At 34.3% G+C, this 25,981-nt stretch overlaps 1 protein-coding gene across 7 annotated transcripts in view; it reads right to left on the bottom strand.

Moving 5' to 3' along the window:
• Positions 1 to 25,981, bottom strand: part of LOC119830403 (innexin shaking-B) — a 125,412-nt gene that overhangs the window by 54,142 nt on the left and 45,289 nt on the right. For 6 of the 7 annotated variants that reach the window (XM_038353409.1, XM_038353413.1, XM_038353410.1 and 3 more), the window contains 3 exons: positions 18,217 to 18,361; positions 17,395 to 17,531; positions 16,521 to 16,680 (listed from right to left, as the gene is read on the bottom strand). In XM_038353409.1, the coding sequence (XP_038209337.1) occupies positions 16,521 to 16,680; positions 17,395 to 17,531; positions 18,217 to 18,361 (442 nt within the window). Of the gene's footprint in view, positions 1 to 5,548; positions 5,692 to 16,520; positions 16,681 to 17,394; positions 17,532 to 18,216; positions 18,362 to 25,981 lie in introns of those variants that run through there. The other variant, XM_038353415.1, reaches the window with a different exon arrangement.

The raw sequence follows: 25,981 nt of genomic DNA, 5'->3' as shown, positions 1-25,981 counted from the left end.
AACTATCCCTTTAAAGTTGGATAAAAATGCAAATATTATTAATCCTACTAATATTATAAATGTGAAAGTTTGTAAGGGTGTATGTGTTTGTTGCTCTTTCACGCAAAAACTACTAAACCGATTATAGCTACCGACCGATAGATAGCTGGACAACTAGAATAACATATAGGCAACCTTTTATCCCGATATTCCTACGGGATACGGACTTACACGGGTGAAACCGCGGGGCGCAGCTAGTATTATTTAAATCATTGACTAGTTTAAGAGTCCATCGCGGAGTAACAACCAGAGACTAAATTTATATATGATGTACTAGCAATAATAGCGTCACTCGCGTGGTACCTGAGTCAATATTAGTCCATGTGCCAATCCAGACTATAATATAATTCTTTATCAAATTTCATACAGATACATTATGCTGTTGTCGCGTAATAAGAGTATCAAACAACTCTATCCATCCACACTTACAAACATTTGCGTTTATATTGTTAGAAGCATATTAAAACAGCCCAATTAAAAACCAAATGGCAAAGTCATGTTATGACGTTAATAAGGACTCAATTTCATATACAGTTATAACATAAACCGACTCACATATTTAAAAAATATATCCACATATTGCTCCGAAACTTCGCGTATCTCAAGTCTAGATTTATCATCTTGAATACGTGAATACATCAACTGCATAGATATGAATGATTCTAACTTCTGGACCTAAGCCTTTCATTTATCATGCACTTTAAAGAAATCTGGAGTGCAGTTAAAAAAACTGAACTTATGCCAAATGGCTGTTACGGATACGTTGGATTCCGCCAAAAGGTAAAAAGTGTTTTGCGACAGTTTGATATCTGTAAGCTTTTTATATTAAGAACATACGGTTTCTGCTGTTTCGTTGCTTGGAAAGCAAACAAATGTTTCTTTAAAGAACGTCGTGAAATTATCCTACTAATATTATATGTGTGTGTGTTTGTTTGCTCTTTCACACAAAAACTGCTGAACCGGTTGCAATGAAATTTGGTTAGTAGATAGCTGGACAACTGGAATAACATATGGGCAACTTTTTATCCCGATATTCCTACGGAATACGGACTTACGCGGGTGAAACCGCGGGGCGTAGCTAGTTAAAACATAAACCATTAAGAATCGATCTAATAAAGCACATTAAGACAAGTCAATTCGAAAATTACGTTATTAATAATTAGCATCGTTAAATCAAGTAAAAATTAAACAAAATACAGTCCCTACTAATTAAATTATATATGCAAAAGTACTGCCTATCTGTCGCTTCTTCACGCCTGCCATTGAGCCAATTTAGCCGAAATTTGATTTCAAGATAGCCAGGGACCTGATAAAGGACATATATCCTTTCTCACGTAACAGGAATCAGACCACCGAACAGAACACACCACAGAACCAGACTACCGATCATCTCACGGTAACAGGAAGCATGAAAGTACAAACTTTTTAAACGACGTTCCGAACAGTTTTCAGCAAGCGTCATCACACAAGAACATTTAAACATATAGCCTATATACATAAGCTTAAAAAACACACCATAAAACAAAACCAAACAAAAGAAAAGCACCCACGTCATATATCTGCATCCGAGCCACTATCTATCTCACACAGAGTTAAAGGAACCTGAAAATACAATTGGATTCCCATAAATCAGGCAGAAACGTAAATGCCCGACTTTAATACCTACACACGTGACGCTCGCTTCTGATATTTTTTTCCCACTGGCTTTTTGGTTTTTTATTACTTCTGCGGTAGAAGATAGTCTGTGGTATAGATTTAATTTTTTTTTCGGTAATGGTGAAAAATGTGTAAGTAATCCAAATAGCGCAATTATAATTGAATTATATAATATACTTGTTTTAGTAACAGGATCTTTTTATTTTAAGAAAAACATATCAAAGAACGATCGAAGTGCTTCTATCCCACAGAGGACATGGCGTCTCACAGTCATAATATTTATATAATTCACAGGAAGATGAACAAAATTTCAACAACACCAAAAATCAAAAAACCCGCCTCACCAGAATAATGCTAATGCGGATTGAATTCTTCAAATACGTCATACCCTGTCCATCCAAGTTCACTGTCAATCGAAATATAAAAACCGTTTTGTGCGAAACACAGATATTATAAAAATATATTCAAATAATCACTGTACATAAGCATTCTTTGCCTGAAAGAGTGGAAAACTCTCGCTGAATTTAGCGAATATGCAAAAAATAATTTCATAGAAATCGTGTCAAGGTATATATAAATATTAGCGGAGGAAGCCGTGGTTCCGTAAATTTTGATATTAAGCAAAGCGATAAAATTGCTATGAATATATGTGACGAGCAATTGATAGCTCTGAGGTTGTTACAGAATAAAACTAAAACCCAAACACTTATTTACTAGACTTTGTTTAGAAGCATGTTTGAATGAAGCAGTTCGTTGAATGGCAGAAATAAGAGAACGAGATAAGAACTCCAGTCCTAAGCAATATTGGGATACATTTGATGGTTTCTTCGGGAACAAAATGGAAATTGAATTTGCTGTTGGTATTATTTTAAACGTAGCAAAACATATTATATATGTACAATGAACATTTAAACAAAAAAGTATGCAGTGTTGCCTTCATTTTTTCGTTGAGATTTTGTAGAACGATTGAGTCTTTTGTTTCAAACATACCACTTTCTCGCAGGCACAAAAATCATTTGACTAAATCAATCCTTTGTGACGCGAAAGAAAGAAAAACAACAAGCAAACACACTTTTGCATTTATTGTGTTACTAAAGATTGAGATAATTAAATCAGGTAGTTAACTAATTATCTTATATTAAAAAGCTTGAGTAGTTGCATGTACTTTGTAATAGAATGGTCGTTAAGACAATCATTGCCGATGATTTTTTCTGTATTCGGATATTTTAAAACTATGAATATAAAATTTAATTATAAACAGAAACAAAAATATTTTTAGACAATTTTTTTTATCGTGTTACACATTTATGTCGACAAAATCTAAAGCTATGTCCGATGAAACTGGGAAAATATTACGGTACATTTTTCAACGCTTCATATCAACGCTATTTATTTGATATTTATTTTACGGGTGAAAGTTCCAGCTATAACTTTTATTTTATATCTTTTAGCGTCGTTTAAAGCACCATCTAGCACTCATAACTGCGGTCGTTCTATATCAATCAACGGGTGCCAACTAACATCAATCGAATCGGCCATTACAACTGACAGAGGAAAGCGCGCGAAAACAGAAAGGACCACAGATAAGCGGCCATTTTGTCAATAAGCAGCGTTCGGAAACAGGGAAATGAGGACATAATGTCGACGTTAGATAACCAAGGAGGTTTAATGAGGAAAAAGTTTTTTATGTTCCACTGAAAATAAATAAGCGTATTTATTGCGGCATTATGAAACAAGCACGACGTGAGGTTGGTTCTGACGAATGATCCGCTGTAATTCTTTTCAAGTTTTTAATGTTGCGTTTGAATGGCTAATCGTCGTGACGCAAGATCACAGGGTTATAACTTTTATTTCTTTAGTGCTTGCCCCTTTCGCTGACGCGGAAAACGTTTTAAACGGAAGCTAGGCTTGTGAGCGCGCCTATTCAATGAGCTGACGGTATAATGTCTCAATTTGGTATAACTAATGTTATATTTGCGGATTCATGGAGCTCATTTGTTGCAACAAGCTGTTCGAGGTTAATACGTTTCGTGTAGATTATGAATCGTGTTCAATTTTGATTTTGTCCTTTGTTTGATATATGGCCATCAATTTAATATTTGCACCAGACTTTTCTCGTTTCTTCCTGTATGTTTATAACAGTCTGTAACGGGAAAATAAATGCTAGCGATACCATACAGGTAGGTATAATCAAAATTAATTTAATTGACTTAATAGATTTTCTAGTAGAACCTAACTTGGACGAATATTTGGCGACATGTAAAAAATAAAACGCAACGCCAAATGCATTGCTATCGTTTAAGCTCGGGCATGACTCGATCAGTTCAGTTGATTTTTTAATTTTTGTTAAGGCACAAGAAACGAAGAGATAATATGGACGAAGCCGAGGCGGCCAGCTAGACCAAAATAGTCTACGAAGAAATAGAAAAATTGACCATTGTGATTCAATCAAACAAATCTTCTAATATATATAAATATTAGCAATCGTGTTGTGTTTTTGAAACTGTAACGTAACCTTACTTAACCCGTCAAAATATGTCATAAGTTTTAAAATAGTCCGATTCATATATTTGGTAATCACCACACCTGTAAAAGCTATTATATATATATATTTTCAAGTATTTATATGCTCAAGTTTCTAAGGTAAAGGAAAAAATTGATATTTTTTTTTACTATATTTCCTAATGAACAAGAATATTTTCATAGGTCCGAGATTAGCTGTTCACATTTTAAATCGTAACCCTCTTATAATAAAATAAAAATGTATATTTTTGTCATTCCCAATTTTACCAAAAAAAAAAACAAGTCCAGGTTTCCTTTTACATATCGCGTAAATTTATAAATGTATCTATTATAATACCACAATTTTCGCAAAAACTCCAGCAAAAAAGTTTGCCTCATGAAAATTCTAGGGAAAAGTTCATTTAGCCACATTTAGAGATAACTTTTTAAATCTGCAATTACATTTTAAGTCATCGCATACTTCTCTCAATTATTATCAACCTAATTCGAAGGATAATACAACCTATTTTCGTTTTCAAACAATAATAACAAATCAAATTGAATTAGAAAATAAGCTCAGTTATAAAACGGAATCTTTCTAGAATACATATAACCTAAACATTGCAAAACAGAACGACAAAGAGCATATTTTTTCCTCTCAGCGACGGAATCTTAAAAGCAGAAGCGTATTTCAATAATGAACTATCCCTATTCCCAATACAAATCGCCAATAAATATGTAAATAAGACATAAATTACAGCAAGATTAATCCAGTATCATAAACATACCAGTGGAAGCGAGAAAATTTACAAGCCTCGGACGTTGCTTCAAAAAATGATTAGTGGCAGTAATCTGTGTACACACTGTACGTGGTTTACTCCGATATGGGTCAACATTGTCCAAACGCCGGTGCGATGAACTATGAGTATAGCGTTTCGAAACACGCTAATTGCTTCGGCATGAAAAATCAGACAATTAAGGTTAGGAAATACTATGATTAAGGAAGCGGAGCCCAGACATCTGCGAAGTTTTGACGAGCTCCAGCTCGGGCCAAATTATGATGTCTGTTTTAAATTATACCTCTCCAAGATTGATATTAACTGAGTTTGAACATAGGAACGTATGAAAACTTTTCGCATCGTTTTCCGCTGAACGGGAAACTCATCATCGACTTACGTGCAGGCACGAAAGGACGATCCAGGCTGTGACGTCTGCCCAGACACAATTTAATGCACGCTTTTTATTTTGTCATTAACCTTCGAGGTGCTCCGGTTTCGAATCGGCAACGTTTTATTTTTGAAACACGGTTACGCGCGGTGATTAGCTGAAACGTTCGGTTGCTAGCACTCACTGATGTCAAAATCGTGGTCGCGCCAAAAGACTTCCCGCCGCGGGCCGAAAAGCGAAAAAAAGAAAATTTCGAATATCGAATCGAGTTTGACAGTTGTTTTTGGCGGGAGCGCCGTACGGTTGGAGCGCGGGCGGCGCGCAAGAGAGTTCGCGTCGACTGGGCGGCCGGCGGCCTCACTGAAAAAGCTCCTTGCGTTAAATACATAGGCGCGATGTGCAGTCTATTTATAAATTTAAGTTGGGGCGTGCAATGCTCGCACGAGTCGCAGTGCCTATAACATCATAATATTTGAAGTTATTAGGTCGGCTGATGAAACACGTCGATGTTTATACGATAAAGTTAATAAACTCTGGTCCTACATTATAAGATATAATATGTGTGTACACGAAATAAAGATGTTTGTGCGTACTGAAGCAGAGTTTATTTCGCACTTTACATTGTTTTAAAGTTTTGTGTTAATGAAGTAATTTATGAATCCGTGAGTTCGATTAAGTTTCGTTCTGAAAGAAATTCTATTTAAAATGTGATAAATAGATCCCTACACGAAATTACATGAAATTTCATGGAACAGTTATCTGCAAGTCACTTTACCTATCCGTTACATTTTCTAGGAATTCATTTGGATAAGACTGCCATTTAAAATAAACATACACCTACCCAAATAAACATAAATATATACTAACATTTAATTCTACGTAATACAATATTAATTATTACTTATATAATTTGTTAAACATTAATCATCATTCCTACTAAGATAACAAACAAAAGCCTAAGCCACTGAACCGATATTGATGAAATTTTGTACATGGATAGTTTTTATTCTGGAAATCCTAAAATCCCCTGAAATTTTAATTTTTACCATCTGCGCTCCGCATTTTATAAAATCACTAGACGCGCCCCCCGGTTTCACCCGCGCAAGTATCTCGTAGGAATATCGGGATAAAAAGTTGCCTATATGTTATTCCAGTTGTCCAGTTGTCTACGTAGCAAATTTAATTGCAATCGGTTCAATAGTTTTTGCGTGAAAGAGCAACAAACACACACACATCTTTACAAACTTTCGCATTTATAATATCAAGTAGGATTACAAAAATTAAAAAAACTTCAAAGTTGGAAGTATGATACAAAAAGCAATTCATTTCAGTATTAGTGTTTCCATATAGGAAATAACTGTCCATGAAAATCAGTGCTAACTCATCTCTATATCTCAGCTCTAGAAAGTTCGAAAATCAGATTAAAGAATATGAATTTATTTTATCTCTTATTTGTGTTTGAGTTAATTATTTTAAAACAAAACAATAATATTTAATGAAACACTATACAAGTTGGTATTAACCAAACTTTGTGACGCTTCTGATGGATTGAGGCGAGGTAAATACCAGTTGATAGACTTTCTGAAAACTAAAATTATAAATGCGAAAGCTCGGCTGTCTGTCTGCGTGTTTGTTCTTCACACCTAAACCATTCAACCGATTTGGATAAAATTTGTTACCGAGACAGTTCAAGACTCTGGAAAGGGCATAGGATAATAAACTTTCATTACATTCTTTTATATCACAGTCGCAATCGAGCTGGATCGCTTGCGGGTAAGTTCTACAATCGCCCAGGAACATTGGCAAAGGCGCAGATCATTAGATCTTACGCCTGTACAAATGGATGGTCGAATTTAATTTGGATACGGATAAAGAAAGCATCGACGAGAGGAGTAAACGAAAGGACTAGTAGGACAAGGAAAATGATAGGGACCTCCGGCTCCCCCACTCACCAGGCAAAAATATTACTATTTGTATATATACTAACAGGCTGCTCTTTTACGTTGTAGGTCTTCTGTGTGTGGTACTTCCCAGGCGCGAGCTGACCCAATGCATGCGAAGCGTGTTCGACTCCTACATTCAATAAATTCAGCTTCTAAATATCTGTCGTTTTACTTTCCTTGCATCGGTAGAGAAAAAGTTAATCAGATTAGAAATTGGGAATATAAAATAACTATGCTATATTATAAGTAGCAAGAAATCAGCAACAGACATTTATAACACTCTAACGACTGTATCTGCCAGCCCGCACCTGGCCAGCGTGGTGGCCTAACCATTAACGAGCTGGTTCAAAAAGTAGCCCATTTACCCTGAATCTTGTACTGTTTTAATTCCAAATTTCAACTCATACAATACTGAAGCCGAAGGCTTCTGTGACTTTAGCCTCAAAACTTAACAACCCACGACTCATCGCTTGGAAAGGGGGATCACACCCGGCCACAGTAAACCGAATAACAGTGGTTATTCAGTGTTAACTGTGTCGCGACTTAAATTTCACTATCGCTACACCCAGACCTTGAAATCACAGTAAGACACCAAAATAACCAATTGCTTGTCAAGTGGTTATTAACCGAAAATTGTTTTGACAACCACTGACAGCTATTTGACGTTCATCCAGCATGCTTTTAGCGGTGATTTACAACTCACAAAATAATTCACTCCATTATATTTATTGGCGTTTTGTTGTTTCTGCATACAAATAAAATCGACGAGCTATAAACGTTGGGATGAATTATGATTCATATAGCTTTGTTTGATGCTGTTATGGGAAGTTTTATATGGAAAGCGGCGATTGAGTTGTCTTAGATTTAAATGATGTTCAAATGTATGTCTAGTTATACCATTCCGTTTACGTACAAAATATGTTAGTTATTGGCAGTTTCCTAATTTGGTTAAGTGCCACAATGGTCTAGAGTTGATCTGTTTCAAAACACTGACGAGGGAAATCATAGATTTAAACAGATACTTTGTTATGGGCTTCATCAATTTGCATGGATGGGATCTTGATATAACGATGGCTTGTGACTATCATTATGGGTCTGGTCGGGAAGGTGAAGGACAGTCCAGGGAATTTCTCATTGGTTAGACACTACCAATATAAAACGTAGTGATTTGTTGAGGACATACATACGGATAAATATAGCCAATCTGCAATTGGTTCAAATAGTACATTAAAAATGTAAATAAAACGTTTCTTTTTCAATTAAATAGTAAAACACTTTCAAAAACAATAGTCGAAGACAGTGCGACAAAGAAATGATCGAATTATATGTAATTTTATATTTCATTTTTCAATTATCCTAATTTAATGCAATTAACAAATATAGATAAACGAAATCTTTCAAAATAAATTGAAAATTTATTCAGGTTTTTTATTATCTACCTTGCGTTTGAGTATATAAAAGTAAAGCAAAAACGTATTAAGATTTCAATATCAATCCATCTAAGTAACATTAAGTAACAAATTAGAACTAGACGAAATTAAGTTACAGACTAACTTAGCTGCGGTGAGGCTTTGGATGCAGGTTACTTGATTGTTATGTAACTTATAATTGAGTAGTGTTTCCGTGAAATCATTTCATAATTAAATTTTAAATTATTATGAATTATTAAATTAATATTGTCCCAAAAATATCATGGACGTCCCCGGGGGTGAAATACCGATTCAAATACATGTTAGTTACCATACTCCTCCGAAACGGCTACGCCAATTCTTATAAAATTTTGTGTGCGTATCGGGTAGGTCAGAATCGGCCAACATCTATTTTTCGTACCCCTAAATCATAAGAGTAAGCCGTTCTTCCGGGTCAGCTAGTAAATACATACGAATATTGCTCTTTTAAAGGTTTTTGATATAGTATACTATAAACATACATATAATCTGTAGAAAATTTAAATTCATTTTGTACGTTTTAAACGTATTGTTTTCTTGTTATCTGTGATGCCAAAACAGATCGTAGTCTCCCAAAAAAAAAAAAAAGCTGTAGAACAGTTCCCGCCAAATACCTACAAAGCGTATTGATATCACAGAATAAATATTTTGTGAGTTTTTTTTGCATAAATATTTTTTATTTTTACATCCTAAATTTAGGTTTTAAAACTTTTAACCGGATCTTAAACGCAATTTATTCATTATATTATTAACCCAACGTTTCGAACACTTAACAGCGAGCGTGGTCACGGGGAGACTAAAGACAACTGTTAAAAAGTCTTTAATTTCTTAATGTATAATTCTGGCGTAAAATCAAATGCAAGAAAATACTATCCTTATTTTTTTTTCTAATTACCCATAACAATTGTTATAGATATTTGGAGTGGGTTAAATATAAAACATTTTTCATTCAGTAGACAGTCACATAGATATCTTTATTCGACTTTTTTTGACTGAATTATTTGCGTTTGTTACCTTAATTCGAATGGGTTTCGCGGGGCGCATCTAGTAATCATTAAACTGGTTCGATTTAATGATTACTGGCTGCGCCCCGCGGTTTCACCGGCGTAAGTCCCGCAGGAATATGGGATAAAAAGTTGCCTATGTGTCATTCCAGTTGTCCAGCTGTCTACGTACCAAATTTCATTTGCAATTGCAATTGAATGCATTGAATGACTACATGACAAGTAACAGACTTCACTAGATAGTAGTATGTATGCTTAGATGTTTAATATTACGCAACAGATTTTGATGGAGTTGTTTTTGATAGATAGAGTGATTCAGGAGGAAGGTCTATATGTATAGTAATATCTATTAAAGTGGAGAAATACCGTTATTTTTGAGGTTTCTAATGTGATATTTCAAAGACGGCAGGAAATCTTCACGGTATGAGGAAATTGGTTTTACTCCGAATTTAACGCGTGCGAATCCGCTGGCAAAAGCTATTTTGAATAAAAATAATAGCCAGTACAAAGTGATAAGCTAGCAAAACAAAGCAGAACAATCGAAAAGAGAACCTCATTTTCGTGAAGTTGGTTAAAAACTACTACTCAACTGTAGCAATGTATCCTTCGATCTATTTAGCATAATTCCCTCTCAAAGCACTAGATGCATCGCGAATTCTCTGCGAAGTATATATTATTCACGTGATGCCCGAGTACACTTAACCAATAAACTTTAGCATTGGAATCAATATAATGGTTTATTTGTTTCTATTAGTTGCTTTGAAGAGATTGAAAGAGATTTAGTTTAAAATATTGATTAATGGTTTATTTGTTTCTGTTAGTAGCTTCGAAGAGATATTGATTAAAGTATTAATTTATAACGGAAATATTAAAGGGTTTTCTTTTAAAATATTGATATATCATGGAAATAGTAAGGGTCATTTGTTTTTTCGACTTCTTTAGATAGATAGATAGATAAAAAGTCTTTGACCACAGACTTGGCCATTCGTCTGTTTGTCTTTTCATCTGTGATCAGGCTGTATTTCATAGACCGAGACTGTTGAAATATTCACAGGTTATTGTTGCCACTTTAAAAAATAATCACACGGCACGGTCGTTAATTTATTTATTTTTTATTTATTTATAATCCTTTATTGTACAAACTTAGAAACAACAAGAATACAGTAAACAAAAAAAAAAGACATCGTTTGTACAAGATATTAACTTACAAATTACTTTTGTAAATTGGATGGGTAACAAATTTTTACGGAACTCTGTGTCGCATCAACTCGCACTTGACCGATCTTTTAAACACGTATTTCTTAACTACGAAAATGATATGGAAAATATTTAAGGAATAGAAAATATTCGATCATGAGGCGGGATTCGAACCCGCGACTTTTAACGTATCAAATTAAAGATTCATTTATAAAGCACTAGCTGCGCCCCGCGGTTTTACCCGCGTTAGTCCGTATCTCGTAGGAATAGCGGGATGAAAAGTTGCCTATATGTTATTCCAGTTGTCCAGCTGTCTACGTACCAAATTTCATTGCAATCGGTTCAGTAGTTTTTGCGTGAAGGAGCAACAAACTTTCGCATTTATAATATTAGTAGGAAGTAGGATTCCACTACGTTCCATCATTTTAAATTTACCGTCCATCACGATATAAGAAAGCCGTATTTTTAAATATATTATTTTCAAAGTGTTAAATGAGATACAGCTTCTCCCGCTCAGATTACCAAATGAATGACAAATTGGACAATTGGTTGACAACCCTGACGGGCCGCGCAACAAATGGCGGGAAAACGGGAAATGTCAAACATGACAGTTGATTTCACGTTAGCTATATCTGTGGTTGAGTGAAATAAAAAAAATGTGTTTGTATTACAGTTTTCGGGGCTTCTCATCGTATTTATAAAGACATAATTTCGGACTTATTAGGAACTAATTTGGTTCTGCGGCTTCACTCGTGTGATACTTGGATAAAAACGAGCCTTTGTGCCAATCCGAACTGTAAACGTTAAGATATTTTCGGGTGAAAGAGTATCAAATATCCATCCATACATCCATACATTCATACTTTACAAGCTTTCGCGTTTATAATATTAGAGGGATATAAACAAACATATCAAAGAAAAATTAAGCATTCCATCTTGCTATCAAGGAAAATACTTATCTCTCTGTTTTATTTGAGATTCAGTGACTAAACCACTGGCTAATAAAACCTGAAAATAACCGACACAGTCACCGGGACAAATAATGAGGGCTAATAGCTTTAACATCTGGCCGGGATACGACGATATGTCAAATTGACGTGTGCCCAGGTGCTCGTAGGCCGCAGGATCGGTTGCAAACATGAGAGAGTGGCGGGAAAACTCTGTCCATAGACAATATAAAATAAAATTTCAAGTATTTTCTTTTACTGCAAAAAAGAGGGGGCTATACACTCGACTTTTTTTTAACCGGTTTTTTTCCTTTTTTCCTTGAAGAATTCGTTTTTTATTTGAAAGCTTGTGCCTGCCATTTGAATTAAGTCTAGTTCTGACAATGTCAAGACGTTTTAGTTTTTATTACTAATTACTAATAACAGTTATTGTATATACTATTGTCGTTTCAGACATGAGAGGCAATTTGGACAAAGGCCTTCCAAGATTACCACTGCGGATCACTGGCGGTCTGCATCCTTCGATGCCCAGCACATGTATCTAGTTTAGTATTCATTGTAAGATCTACTCTTAATGCTTAATTATTTAAGTAAAGTTTCAGACATGTTTTACAAAAAATTGTAGTCTAGTAATCCTTGTATAATATAAATTAATTAACATAACATGAAAACTACCAGAAATTTCTTGAATTGTATAAGTTACTGATTTTCTATAAGTTGTTTATTGGTTTAATAGCTGTTCGCCCCAGCTTCATCCGTGGTACATATATAGCCTATTAGTGTGATATCACTCAGTGAAGTTGCAGCATTCTAATCGTAAAAGAATTTTTTAAATGAATCCAGTTGTTTTTGCGTGAAAACATTACAAAAAGCAGATAAATATTTCCTCTTTATAATTTCAGTATTGAACATTAGACGTTTATATCCATGATCTTTTCCACAATGTGCTTATTCCTAAACAATATTAATATAATCGGTTCCGTACAATCCAACCTATACAAGGAACCCTTATTTGATCATTTGAAAGTCTGGAGTATCTTTTGTGTCCAACGACTTGAGTTATCAAGTTATAATCAATATTAAGATACAAATTTTAACTTGATGTGGCCGGTGTTTAGCATGTGCTTAAATTTCAAACACTTTCTTATAATTAATATTAATTTCTTTAACAAGGTCCCCATCTTCGCTGCGCACGTGTTTCAGTGATGAATTATTCATAACACGATGATTATTATGAAATACAACATATAAAGCCTATAGCCTTCCTCAGTAAATGGGCTATCTAACACTTAAAGAATATTTCAATGCGGTCCAGTAGTTCCTGAGATTAGCGCGTTCAAACAAACTCTCCAGCTTTATAAGATTGCCTGATTTCGCGCATGTTTATATGTTTACATGTAGTTTCATAGATGTTATTATACATTTAAAACTTCCTCTTAAATCAATCTATCTATTTAAAAAAAATACCCAAAAAATCCGTTGCGTAGTTTTAAAGATATAAGCATACAGGGACAGAGAAAGCGACTTTGTTTTATGCTATACTAGCTGCGCCCCGCGGTTTCACCCGCGTAAGTCCATATCCCGTAGGAGTATTGGGATAAAAAGTTGCCTATATGTTATTCCAGTTATCCAACTGCCTACGTACCAAATGTCATTACAATCGGTTCAGTAGTTTTTGCGTGAAAGAGCAACAAACACACACACATCCTTACAAACTTTCGCATTTATAATATTAGTAGGATAGTGTAGTATATATTAAACGCTTAAGTATATAAATTGAATCTACAAAACATATGCCGCGACAATAATTCCGACCGCACTAGCATTAACATAGTTTCCATTTAGAATTGCGCTTCTTAACGTTTCTGCGCATTTTCAACCGGCTACAAATAAAGACCGCCTCCTTGGTACAGTGGTTAACGCGTGAGCGTAGAACCGAGGAGTCCTGGGTTCAATTCCCGGTGGGGACGCACAAAAAAGAAATGTCTCGGTCTGGCAGGACACAGAAGGCTGATCACCTGTTTGTCCCTAAACAAAAATCGATCAGTGAAACAGATGTACATCATCTGCCCCATACCCCACTAGGGACACGGGACTTCACACAAATAAAGAGGTTATCAAAATCACAATTAGATTTATAACTTTTTGCTGGAAACTTTTGGTTGAAAGCTGGTGCCTGTCATGTGGTCCATTAAAATTTGGTAGTTCTGACAGTATGAAAGCGGTTCAGATTTATTTTTAATTATTTTTATATATTATTGTTATTTAGAGTTAAGACATTATATATCAAATCATATGATTGCAATACACAATAACTTACAAAATTTATAAAATATATTACATCAATAATATTATTATCTGATATATTATATTCGTTTCATATATATAAGTTAATCGTGTTTTGTTCGTATATTAAATACCTAACAAAATATTTTAGAATCAAATAAAGAATAACCTAAAAAAGGTCACCAATCTCCCTAAGAGGCACCATTCCAAATTCAAAAATGGGACTAAATGACAACTGTTTATTTTCTTTCGTTGTTTGTAAATTTGATTTAGAAAGAACCACGCCATCTGTTGGAAACATACGGAATATAAAGTAACATAATAAAAAATGCAGTCGAACAGAACCTCCTTCATTCCATTTTATTAATTAATTTTTCTTTTTTTTTACAAATAGTTGCGGAGATGTTTTAATGTTAGTTTAGACTTTTTGCTACTTAACTCTTTAAACATTAGATTATAAATGAAAAACTATAATAAATTACTAATTATCTGTATTATAACTATTAAAAAGCGCTTCAAAACGAAGTGTACTAGAATAAATAAATGTTTGAGTTATAGTTCTTGGAAACGTAAGTTGAAAAATGAATCACAGGCTATATCATCCTAGATGATACGAAAGTATATGAATCATAGGCAATATCATCCAGGATAAAGCGATTCAGCAATCAATCGAATTACCTGCCCGTCCATATATCACTGAATACTGATATAGATGGGTTAGGAAGTGCCCTTTCATGCCGGCTTATAAACAAATCTCTGAGTAACCGGATACATCGTGGAGAAGCCAAAAGAGTCAGTCATCACAGCAATCCAGGTAATTGTTATTTATTGTTAGTGGAAGTGTGATAAATTGTATGGCTTTTATTAACCGACTTCAAATAATCGATGTTCACAATTCGAATGTATTGTGTTTGTTAGCTCTGAATGATTGGGTGAACCGATTCTGATGATATTTTATAGAAAGCTGGTGCCGACCGTTTGGCTCTGACAATAAAGCGATATAGTTTTTTGTTTAATTATTAACGTAAAACGAGTAACATAAATAATTATGAAAATCAGAGGATAATTGTGTATTTATTATTAAAAAATTATGTAAAAATGCACAGTTCACTGCTAATGCTTTTTATACTAAATAGTAAAAAACGCAAAACAAGTGCGGTTTAAATCAAAACAAATACTCATCAAAATCATTTCTAATATAAAGAAAATACGTAATATACAGACAAAGGTTGTGTCTCATACAAAATGTATTGTTTTCTCATACAAATAAATCACTTTTATGTCAAGTCGGTTAGCCACAAATTGGCAGCGGTGTTCGTGTGATCGATAACACCCGAGGAACCAATTATTAGAGTACAATGATGTTATTGATAAGGTATCAATTCTGTATATACTCGCAGTATTTGTGTGTGCAATTTAAGACACCAAATTGGAAAAAGTCCGAAAAAAACCGTCGGTCTGCTAGTCTTTTGTATATTTAGTTAATTTATTAATCATTTGAAGTCTTGTAGTTATTTATGGAAATTGACTGTTTAAAATTTTGTATTTTCTTTTGTTCGATTTTACACGAGTATTATACATTTGGAAATTAAAGACTTTTAAACGGATTTGAATCGCGATTTATTCATTATAACTCCCCGTGACGACGCTTGGTGTAAAGTGTTCGAATTAAAATTTAAATATTTAGAAATTAAAAATGTTTATGCGTGTAATATAATAATTTAATTTTTTTTGTTGTCGTTTGTTTAAATTCTTCGGTAGTTAAATTAAAAGTTTTTTAGATCGGTCTCATATGAAATTAAAAATTACTGCTATTAAGTTATTAAAATAATTACTACCAAAGAGAAAATGTTGTAATAGAATCAAGTATATAAGACGTATTTTTAAATAATTATATTGTATAAAACGTTATATTTTTTGTTTAAAAAACCTATAAAAATACACATATAAAGCTTACTTACCTTACATTTTTACATTCTTAGTTCTTATGCAATTTTTATGTAGATACCTTCAACAGACATTTCTGTTGTAAAAAATATAATAATATGTAGCATAAACAATATTAATGACCGTTAAAATACGTCCCTAAATATATACGTTTTTTTCAATTATTAATTAATAAACAACTTTTCTGTTAGTAATTTGATTACTAATGAATGTTCCTTGCATTTTGTTGTAATGGTAATTTGAGCCGTGAGCGTCTACAATTTTTCTCTCGCTATTTGTAAATTTAAGAAATATACGAGTAAAATACACTTTCAGGAACCTCCAAAACAATTGTCACTAAGAATACATGTAATGAATTTTACTTCCTGGTAATCCACCACTAACCTGAAGGAATAGGGTGAACGCTACCCACTGGTAGTACTTCCCGTACCGACGCGTCGCCGTCCCCGCCCCCCTCACCCCGGGGTAGGCTCCCGCCTCACCAGCCACGGTGAACGTCGAGTGGATCCAGCAGTAGGTGTTCAGCACGTCCTCCGGTATGTCCCTGCAAGGGGGAACAAGCACGCCCATCCGATTACTGACCGCGCGGTGGGTTGCTTAACTTTGTAATTTTTTTTTTTTTTTGTTAGAATATATTCAGCCATCCTAACAGCGTAATGGGTTGCTTTACTTGATTATCGAAATGTAAAATTATAAAATTCATGTACTGACAGCGTAGTCTGTTATTATCCAAGTTATTATTAATTTATATTTGTTCTCAAAATAAACATTTTGATAAAAACAGCTCTGTATGATTATTTTAATTATCACGTTTTAAAAATAGCATCAGGAGAATAAGATTAAATTAAATCGTGTTAAATATTTTAACAGGTGGGAACATACGATTAAGATTTTAGATGTGGTCGCTAATCTCATAAAAAAATATGCGAAAAGTACCTCATGTCTAAAATTTACAATTTTTTGGAGTCATTATCTCAAATTATCTCCCAGAACAATAATCTTTTGTTTTCATTCGTACTCATACGTGATCCACAAACATTCACGTAAAAATAACAGTATTATGTCCGCAGTCAAGCTTAAATCATTATTATCCATTGCCTGAAATATTATTTGTGAGACGTTAAAATTAAATAACAACATTTAAAACTCTTTTTGTAGAAAACTAAAATGACGAATAATTAATCCGCGCACAAAATATAATATAGCGCCATCTATTACAACACGTCGGTACTAATGTCTCTGCACTATTGTCACTAACCTTGTGTGTATGCAGTCTATGGGGTTGCCCACAAGGTGGCGCGTGGTAAGGGCCGCGCTTGCCGCCAAAAGAGCCGCCGTTGTGGCCCCGCAATGAAGACGAAATGCTATAGAGTCGATTTTCGGGTTTACCCCTTGCTGAAAATAATGTTTGTTTTAATGCACTGAGCTATTGGGCGATAACATTTTACAGCGGTACTGTCCCTTCCGCTTGCCATAATTCTTTTATACCTATTTATAGAATAATGATGACTCTTGAACCGTCGCATTTACACCCGTATATTTAATTAAAATGCAGCCCATTTTACGCTTTACTAAACCGTTATGTGATTAAAAATTTACCTTTTGAAAAAGCCATCATGACTTATCTTATAGGCGCAGCGATTGAAGCCAACCGCAAAGTTTAAATTCGTGGATTCAGTTGAGACTAGACCAGAATAAAACTTTAATATTTATCATTTTTAACACTAACTTCAAATAATTATGATGCGCTAACGATGCTTATAATGAGATCCTAATAAAAATTACGATAAAGACACTTCTTAAGACAATAGTTCTAATTTAGGTAGCAATAGCAATGATGATTTTTATGCCGTTTTTATTATGTTTTTGGCCCGTTTCCATTTCCTCACCCATCCCAGTCCATTCCTTCTTTCCAGTCTTTAATCCTTTCCTTTTCCCTCACCCCATAAAAGCGACAGCACATTCGTAGAGGCACTACCTTTGCGAATGTTCATGGGCGGTGGTGATCGCTTACCATCAGGCGAAGAACCACCAGATCAGTTGCCCGCTATAAAAAAAAAAAAAGAAAAAATTAACTTACCCCTCCAGCGAGCAACGCGTAGATGCTGGTAAGGATCTCCATGGGCCTGCGCGGATGCCCGGCGCGCTCACGCCGCCGCCACGCGCCCGCGCCGCGCGCGCCCGCCACGCCACGCCCGCGCCGCCCCCACGCTACACCTGACTCTCTGTTATACATACACACGGATTATAACAGGGGTCTATGAAGACAGTAAAAAGCTTAATTTTTAGTTTTATAGCATTGAAATGCTTTCATAAATGAGAAATTTTGTGAAAGAATAGAAAAATTCGATCACTTCCCATTAATAAAAAAGCTGTTTTAATATTATGTTATTAAATAAAAAACGCCACTACATTTGACTTCTTATTACGTGTCAACATTTGTTATTACAGGACATATTGTACTTAATATGTATTCTTTCTTGTTTGAATTTACGCGTTTAGAAAAAACTTATATAAAACTTCTAAAACTTTTCTTTATGGGATGTTATAAAAATTAAAAATGGGTCATTATAACAGTTTCTCAAATACAGATAATGTAATGTTAAAATAATAATTTGTAATAAATTTTATTTTAATATTAACACGAGTTTCTCCACTATCATTTACACTATCTGTGATACACAAGAATCCTACTAATATTATAAATGCGAAAGTTTGTATGGATGTATGGATGTTTGTTACTCTTTCACGCAAAAACTAATGAACCGATTGCAATGAAATTTGGTACGTAGATAGCTGGACAACTGGAATAACATATAGGCAACTTTTTATCCCGATATTCCTACGGGATACCGACTTACGCGGGTGAAACCGCGGGGCGCAGCTAGTTTCGAATAAAAAAATTAATGACCCAACAGACGTGATGTCGACGTAATGAAATTAAAATAGCAATCAAGTAGTCATATACTTTATGGTTTTATTGCAAAATTTATATAATTCTTCTTTCCTAAGATCCATCTGCTGCCAATAACAAACACAGCAAAGAAATAATTAGCGACATCGGCCAACCTGTTGACGCGAGAAACCATAGCAAGGGACATAAATAGATTTTTATAAAAACCTGTAATAATGCGAAACTGGTGAAAACACAATGAATGATTTAAATTATCGATTCTATGTGTTGTTTTTATACAAATATAAAGCGCGTAAAAGTTAATAAAAACTAACTTTTACCCGCGGCTTCGAGCGCGTTAAATTATAAATATTAAATAATAAACTTTCTTCGAGAATTTCACTATCTATTTGAAAAAACCCATCAAAATCCGTTGTGTAGTCATAAAGATTTAAGCAATGGACGGGAGGACCTAGGCCCCAGACAGAGAAAGCGACTTTGTTTTATACTATGTAGATATAAATAATTCGTACGATAAATCCGGCCTTATCCTATCCTATCCTACTAACATCCTTCCTACTAACATCATATCCTATCCTACTTAATATCATAAATGCGAAAGTTTGTTAAGATGTGTGTGTGTTTGTTGCTCTTTCACACAAAAACTACTGAACCGATTGCAATGATGTTTGGTACGTAGAATTATAATATTAGTAGGATCAATTATAGAAATTTATATTATAGAAATTTATTTATAAAAATCCACATTTTAAAAGTCCAATAGTTAAAAACGATATTTACTGGCTGCACGCCCCGGCTCTTCCCGGATAGTCATTTATCGTAATTGAAATAATATAACCTATGCTATCTTTTAAGTTATATCAAACTGCACACGGTGTGCAAATTTTGAAATCGGTTGATTAGTTTAGGAGTTCATCGCGGTAAAACAACGTGACACGTAATTTATACATATTAAGATTATTTACTAAGTAACAACAAGTCAGTGAATGTGACTATGGTTGTACCATAGACATCTAGTAGATCTTTAATACTCTAGGAATCTTTAATACATTTTTTTTTTCATACAAATATAACTTTTCATATAAAAGCCTTACACACTCCCCTATTTTTCTAGCCCATATAATTATAAATAGCCATGTACCTAACCGATTATATTATGTCAATAGCACTATATTATTAATAAATAAAATATATTATTTAACTTAGTAGTAGTTATACATGTTCATAAACCAGTAGAGGTCGACAATTGCGTGAAATTCAAACTTATATCTATACTAATTTTATAAAGCTGAAGAGTTTGTGTGCTTGTTTGTTTGAACCCACAAAACTCAGGAACTACTGGTCCGATTTGAAAAATTCTTTCAGTGTTAGATAGCTTATTTATTGAGGAAGACTATAAATTATATATGTACCACAGACGAAGCCGTGGCGGACCGCTAGTGGAGAATAAATGAAGATGCCTCGCCTGATGTTTAGCGCTACCACCGCCCATGGACATTTGGAGAGGCGATAGATCGATTGCAGACCTTACGCCTCTACAAATGGATTACCGACTTTAAATTGGGAGGGATTAAGAAATTTACGTGAGGAATAAAGAATCAAGTCAATCTTACAGCAACGACGATACCTAGTATGCGAGGGAAACCCTGGATCTATCTTTCCTGCGACTACTCGGACAAAGCCGCGGGTGGAAAGCTGTAAATAATATAAGCAACATAGTCCATCAACATCTTTACAGTCACGGGCAACACTGAGAGTTGTTTATAAAAAGTGAAGTCCCGTGTCCCCTAGTGGGGTATGGGGCAGATGATATACATCTGTTTCACTGATCGATTTTCTTTATGGACAAGTAGGTGATCAGCCTTCTGTGTCCTGCCAGACCGAGACTTTTTTTTTTTAACGTCCCCACTAGGAATCGAACCCAGGACCCCTCGGTTCTAAGCTCACGCGTTAACCACTGTACCAAGGAGGCGTTCGTTGTTGTTGTTTATAAACACATTTATAAAATCGAATAATATCGTTACAAAAGTGCAGTCGGGTTATAAAAGGTCAACACGGGTCCACATACTTGTACTGTACACTATGTAAATAGTTGGTTAAGTGACTCAAGCAGCCCTTAAAGTATTCATTAGGTTCTACCTGTTGAACTTTCAACAGATTCGTGAGCTGAACGATGCACGACTTAAATTCTTTACATCATAAGTACGCCAATTTAAGAGCAAGAGGAGGACCAGATAAGTGCAGCCCCACACATGTAACAATGGTGGTACTAGAGGAAATATTTTCAGTACAAACACACACACCACTTTTGAATTTATCACGTGTGTATACACGCTACATCTGTATGGTCGTTTTTACAACTTCAAAACAGGACGAGATTCTCAAGTCGACTAATTTTTGATACCCACCTTTATACTGGGTGTACAGATTGTTACTTGTCACGTGGTGCCGTTTAAATTTAGTTTAGTTCTGAGAATTTGAAGGCGTTTCATTTCTTTTCTTAAAACGAATTATAACACATAGAGTTTCGCTGATGTTATAAGGGAATCGAGCACGCTTCGGCACGAATTGGACCAGTTCGCAGCGGGGAAGTACCACACCCCCACAGAAGGTCGGCGTTAAATAGCGTACTGCTGTGTTTCGTTCGGTAAGTGGAGGAGCCGGAGGCCCATATCCTTTTCCTTACCCTTCCCATTCCTATCCTTTATTTCTCTCGTCAATCCTTCCATTAAATCCCTTTCTAATTTAAATCGGCAGTCTATTTGTAGAGACGTAAGCTGCAATTAACCTTACCCCTCTCCAAATGTTCATGGGCGGTGGTAGTACTTACCATCAGGCGACCCACCAGCTCCATTGCCGAGGCTAAATTAAATAAATGGATGTTTATAAATGTATCAAATGAAAATTTTAATATGAAAAACATCGAACCATCGAACAGGAATTGACTGATAGCATCGAGATGACGTTTAACAGAGTGATAGCTTATAGTTCAGTTGATCTTGCGATTGAGCCACAGGCTAACGGTATTAAATTAAAATTAATAAGATGTATTTTGTGTTTATGCAATTATGAAACAAATTTTCAATCAAATACACTTGAATATTTCATGATGTAAGCTGTAATGTAATAAACCCATAACAAATATGCAAAAATTTGTTGTTCCTATAACTTTAATATTCTTTAAAAATTTCTCATTTGTAAAGCAATTTTCAAATGCTATAAAAACTAATAAAAAAATTAAACTTTAATATCATTTAAACCATCTTTTAATATTATTGAATATAACGTCAAAGAACTGTGAACGTGAGTGAACCAGTATAGATAAATATAACTTTCTATAATGTATGTAAATTTGCTCAGAATAAACATATTTTGTCCCCACACATGTTTTAAAAGAGAATTCTAGAAACGCTACGATAAAATATAACCAAGCGAGAGATGCAACGATTAATTCTATACTGCGATCGAAATAATTGTTTTCCAAGATGGTTCACTGGAAAAGGGTTTTTCCATTTAATTAAAATATTTTGTTATATTAATAATATACATAAAATATTTGAAATAACTTAAAAGTTAGTCAAAGGTAACTAACATCTATTAATAAAAATCAAATTCATAGAATGTAGAGAATAAAGAATTTAAATGTACAATAATTTTAAAAAGAGAATAATATAAATTACAAAAGCAAATGTACTCACCAACGAAAAATAAACAACCGCAAAACAAGAGAATGGCGCGAAAAAGAAAATAATTTGTTAACGTTCGGCGCGCGTGGATTTACCGCCGGCTGCGATCTAAGCCTCAATGAAAACTAAAAACACAGTATCCAGAACACTAATACACAAATCCACAGATAAACCAACCCATTTTATCAACCAGCCGAACATTTCGTCAGATCTAACACGACAGTTATACGCAAATTAATTCCCGCTATAAATGTTGCTACAAAATATAAATTATATGCTTTATTTTCATATCAATTTACAATTCAACGAATGCTCCATTAGCTCCTTGATATATGTCGCTTGGCGTGGTTAACTTCGTTTAAAAAATGACAAACGCGACGATTCTAAAATCCGGAACATCGATTTTCTCATTTATATGTACGACCAAAAATCGAATTTGGATGGTCTCCAAATAGTCCAGTTACCGTTGATAAATGAGTTGCTCGATGCCCTTACATATAATGCTAATTTACACCAATCTCCCTATTAAATAAATTGTTCTACGACAATTTTAAGAGCCGCGACTACAAAAAGAGGTCAAGGTCATAGTGCTGAGCCTAGTGGTATTCCAGTGCGCTCTCTTTCGAAACTTTTGTCTTTAACCCAGATAAATACTTAGAAACTACATAAAATGTTAAGCAATAATCGTTTACATTAAAAAATTAACACAAAACCGTGATAAAACGGACGTCAGATAAAATAGCCATGGTTAAATCTGTCAAAAGCTGCCCACATGTCGAAAGGCAAAAAGATTGACGGCGAGACAACTGCGGCGGTTTGTTTAGAAGAAATCTCTTTGTCTGTTTGTGCTGAACGCTGAATCAGATGTAAATTTGGAACTCGGTCAAACGCCTGCCGATTCGGATGATCGAAAAGTGTTTATTCAACAGTTTAATGGATAATTATCAACTTCTTTGAAAGTCAAGTGAAGTCATTGTGAGAGTTTCACATTGATGTGAATTGAACATTTATTTTTCAAAGGGTTTAGGCCTAGGAGTGTAACACTACAGGATTTGTGAACAAAGGGAAATTTTTTACAGGATTTCACAAAATTTTTATGTACACAACAGAACCTACGAAATTTATAAATTATATGAATTTTATGTATCGTCAGACCATTACTGTTTTCTGTATAACGATTTATTAAATTTATAATAACTGTAAAATGTACTCCGTACATAAAAATATGTTCCGTACTTCGGATAATATAAATTTGTAGATTACAAAAAATGTATTTATTTCCTCATAACAATTATTTTATTAACAATATTTAACAAAAAACAGTTAAAAAAAACACTACATGAGTTTATAATATTTTATTAACATAACCAAATCTTTTACCAGTCGTAATCAGGCAAAAATATATCTCAAACCAAAACACACAGTCAAATGCCAAAATTAATCACAGATAGGCATTTGCTAGTCTACAACACGTCTAGATTTTAGTCTATCGATCTAGCAGTGCATCCGCTGCTATTATTATCTCTAACCAATTTAGTCTAACATAAACACACTTTGATTAACACCGGGCCTTGAACTAGAAATAGTCAGGTAATGAATAATATGCTAAAAATACAAAATTACTTCTTGATTTATCTTGTGATTATGATGCTAGAATTGTATTTATATTGAGGTGGGTATATTTATGCCAAAATTGTTTTTTAAGACAAGAGATTGTTTAAGATGAGGATTACACACTGTCAAAACAATATGAAATACAAGTCTAAAATGACATTGATTGACAGTTACTGGAGATGTATTTTTGACCGAGTTCAAGACATGGACGACATGATGGTAGAAAGAGAAAGATTTAAAGTTAGATCGCGTTTGATCAATGTTCAAAGCCAAAAGAATTTGTTGAATATACTTGGAAACATCACCTTTTGATACTAAACTGTACCGGAAGAAATTATGTCATACTTGCTGCGCCCCGCGGTTTCACCCGCGTAAGTCCGTATCCCGTAGGAATATCGGGATAAAACGTTACCTATATGTTATTCCAGTTGTCCAGCTGTCTACGTACCAAATTTCATTGCAATCGGTTCAGTAGATTTTGCGTGAAAGAGCAACAAACGCACACATCCTTACAAACTTTCACCTTTATAATATTAGTAGAATTAGTAGGATAGGATTATAAGATATCTTAAAAAACTACTAAACTTGTAAAATTTACTCTCCTACTTCTAAAATTACCATTGCACCCTCCACTACATCTACGACACTAATAACATATTTCATTACATCTCCACCTCTGCTTTAAAACCGGTTACATCAATTCCTATCATGACATGCAGATGTTGACCCAAGATTTACATGTCGACACTGTTATCCATTCAACATATCGATCGGCTTGTGCTTGTAACTGTATCTGCATATATGTCCTGCGATTAATCTCATTTATGTGAACACAATACCTCGATACTATCGGATCGTGTCTGGCCACATTCTATAGACGATTCGTATATAACAAGTATAAACGTAATTTACTGCTCGGATTCGTGGTTTCTCCACGAACCTGTAGGGTGACCGTCTTTAAGCAGTATTAAATCCAGTGTAAAGTAATGGCGCTAGGCGTCTGCTCTGTTATGCTTTTGGGCTGGAAAAATAGAATAGTTAAATAGTTACTGCTTTAAGACGCCCCGGTAAGTCCCCGGAAGTTCTCACAAAAGATTCTTTCGTAAGAAGTTATGATTCCTTACATTTTTGATCTGTTTAAATCACAAGTTTACGCAGTGCGTACACCCTTTCTGTCCTAAAAACATATTAATAAAACAGGTATTGGTGAATATCTGTTTATATTTAATAAATAAATATACACAAGTAATTGACACTCAGATGATAGTAAATATTATTTCATAGATATTAAATCGCTCATATATTTGTTGAAAACACCAGGTTGAACATTTATTTGTTTAATTGGAATTCTTCGAGAAACATTTCTGAATCGTCATAACATACCTATAATCCTCCTTCAATTATTTATCTTTTTTCTTTTAATATCCTATCCTACCATAAAATTATAAATGCAAAAGTTTGTAAGGATGTGTGTGTGTGTTTGTTGCTCATTCAAGCAAAAACTACTGAACATATTACAATGAAATTTGGTGCGTGTACAGCGGGACAACTGCAATAACATACTTAGTCTGGCCATAAATACTGTTACACTTAATTATAAAAAAATATTACATTTGAATTTCGAATCTGTC

Source organism: Zerene cesonia, chromosome 11 (assembly GCF_012273895.1).
Source record: "Zerene cesonia ecotype Mississippi chromosome 11, Zerene_cesonia_1.1, whole genome shotgun sequence".
Taxonomy (NCBI): Eukaryota; Metazoa; Arthropoda; class Insecta; order Lepidoptera; family Pieridae; genus Zerene; species Zerene cesonia.
This window is presented reverse-complemented; position numbering and strand designations above follow the sequence as displayed.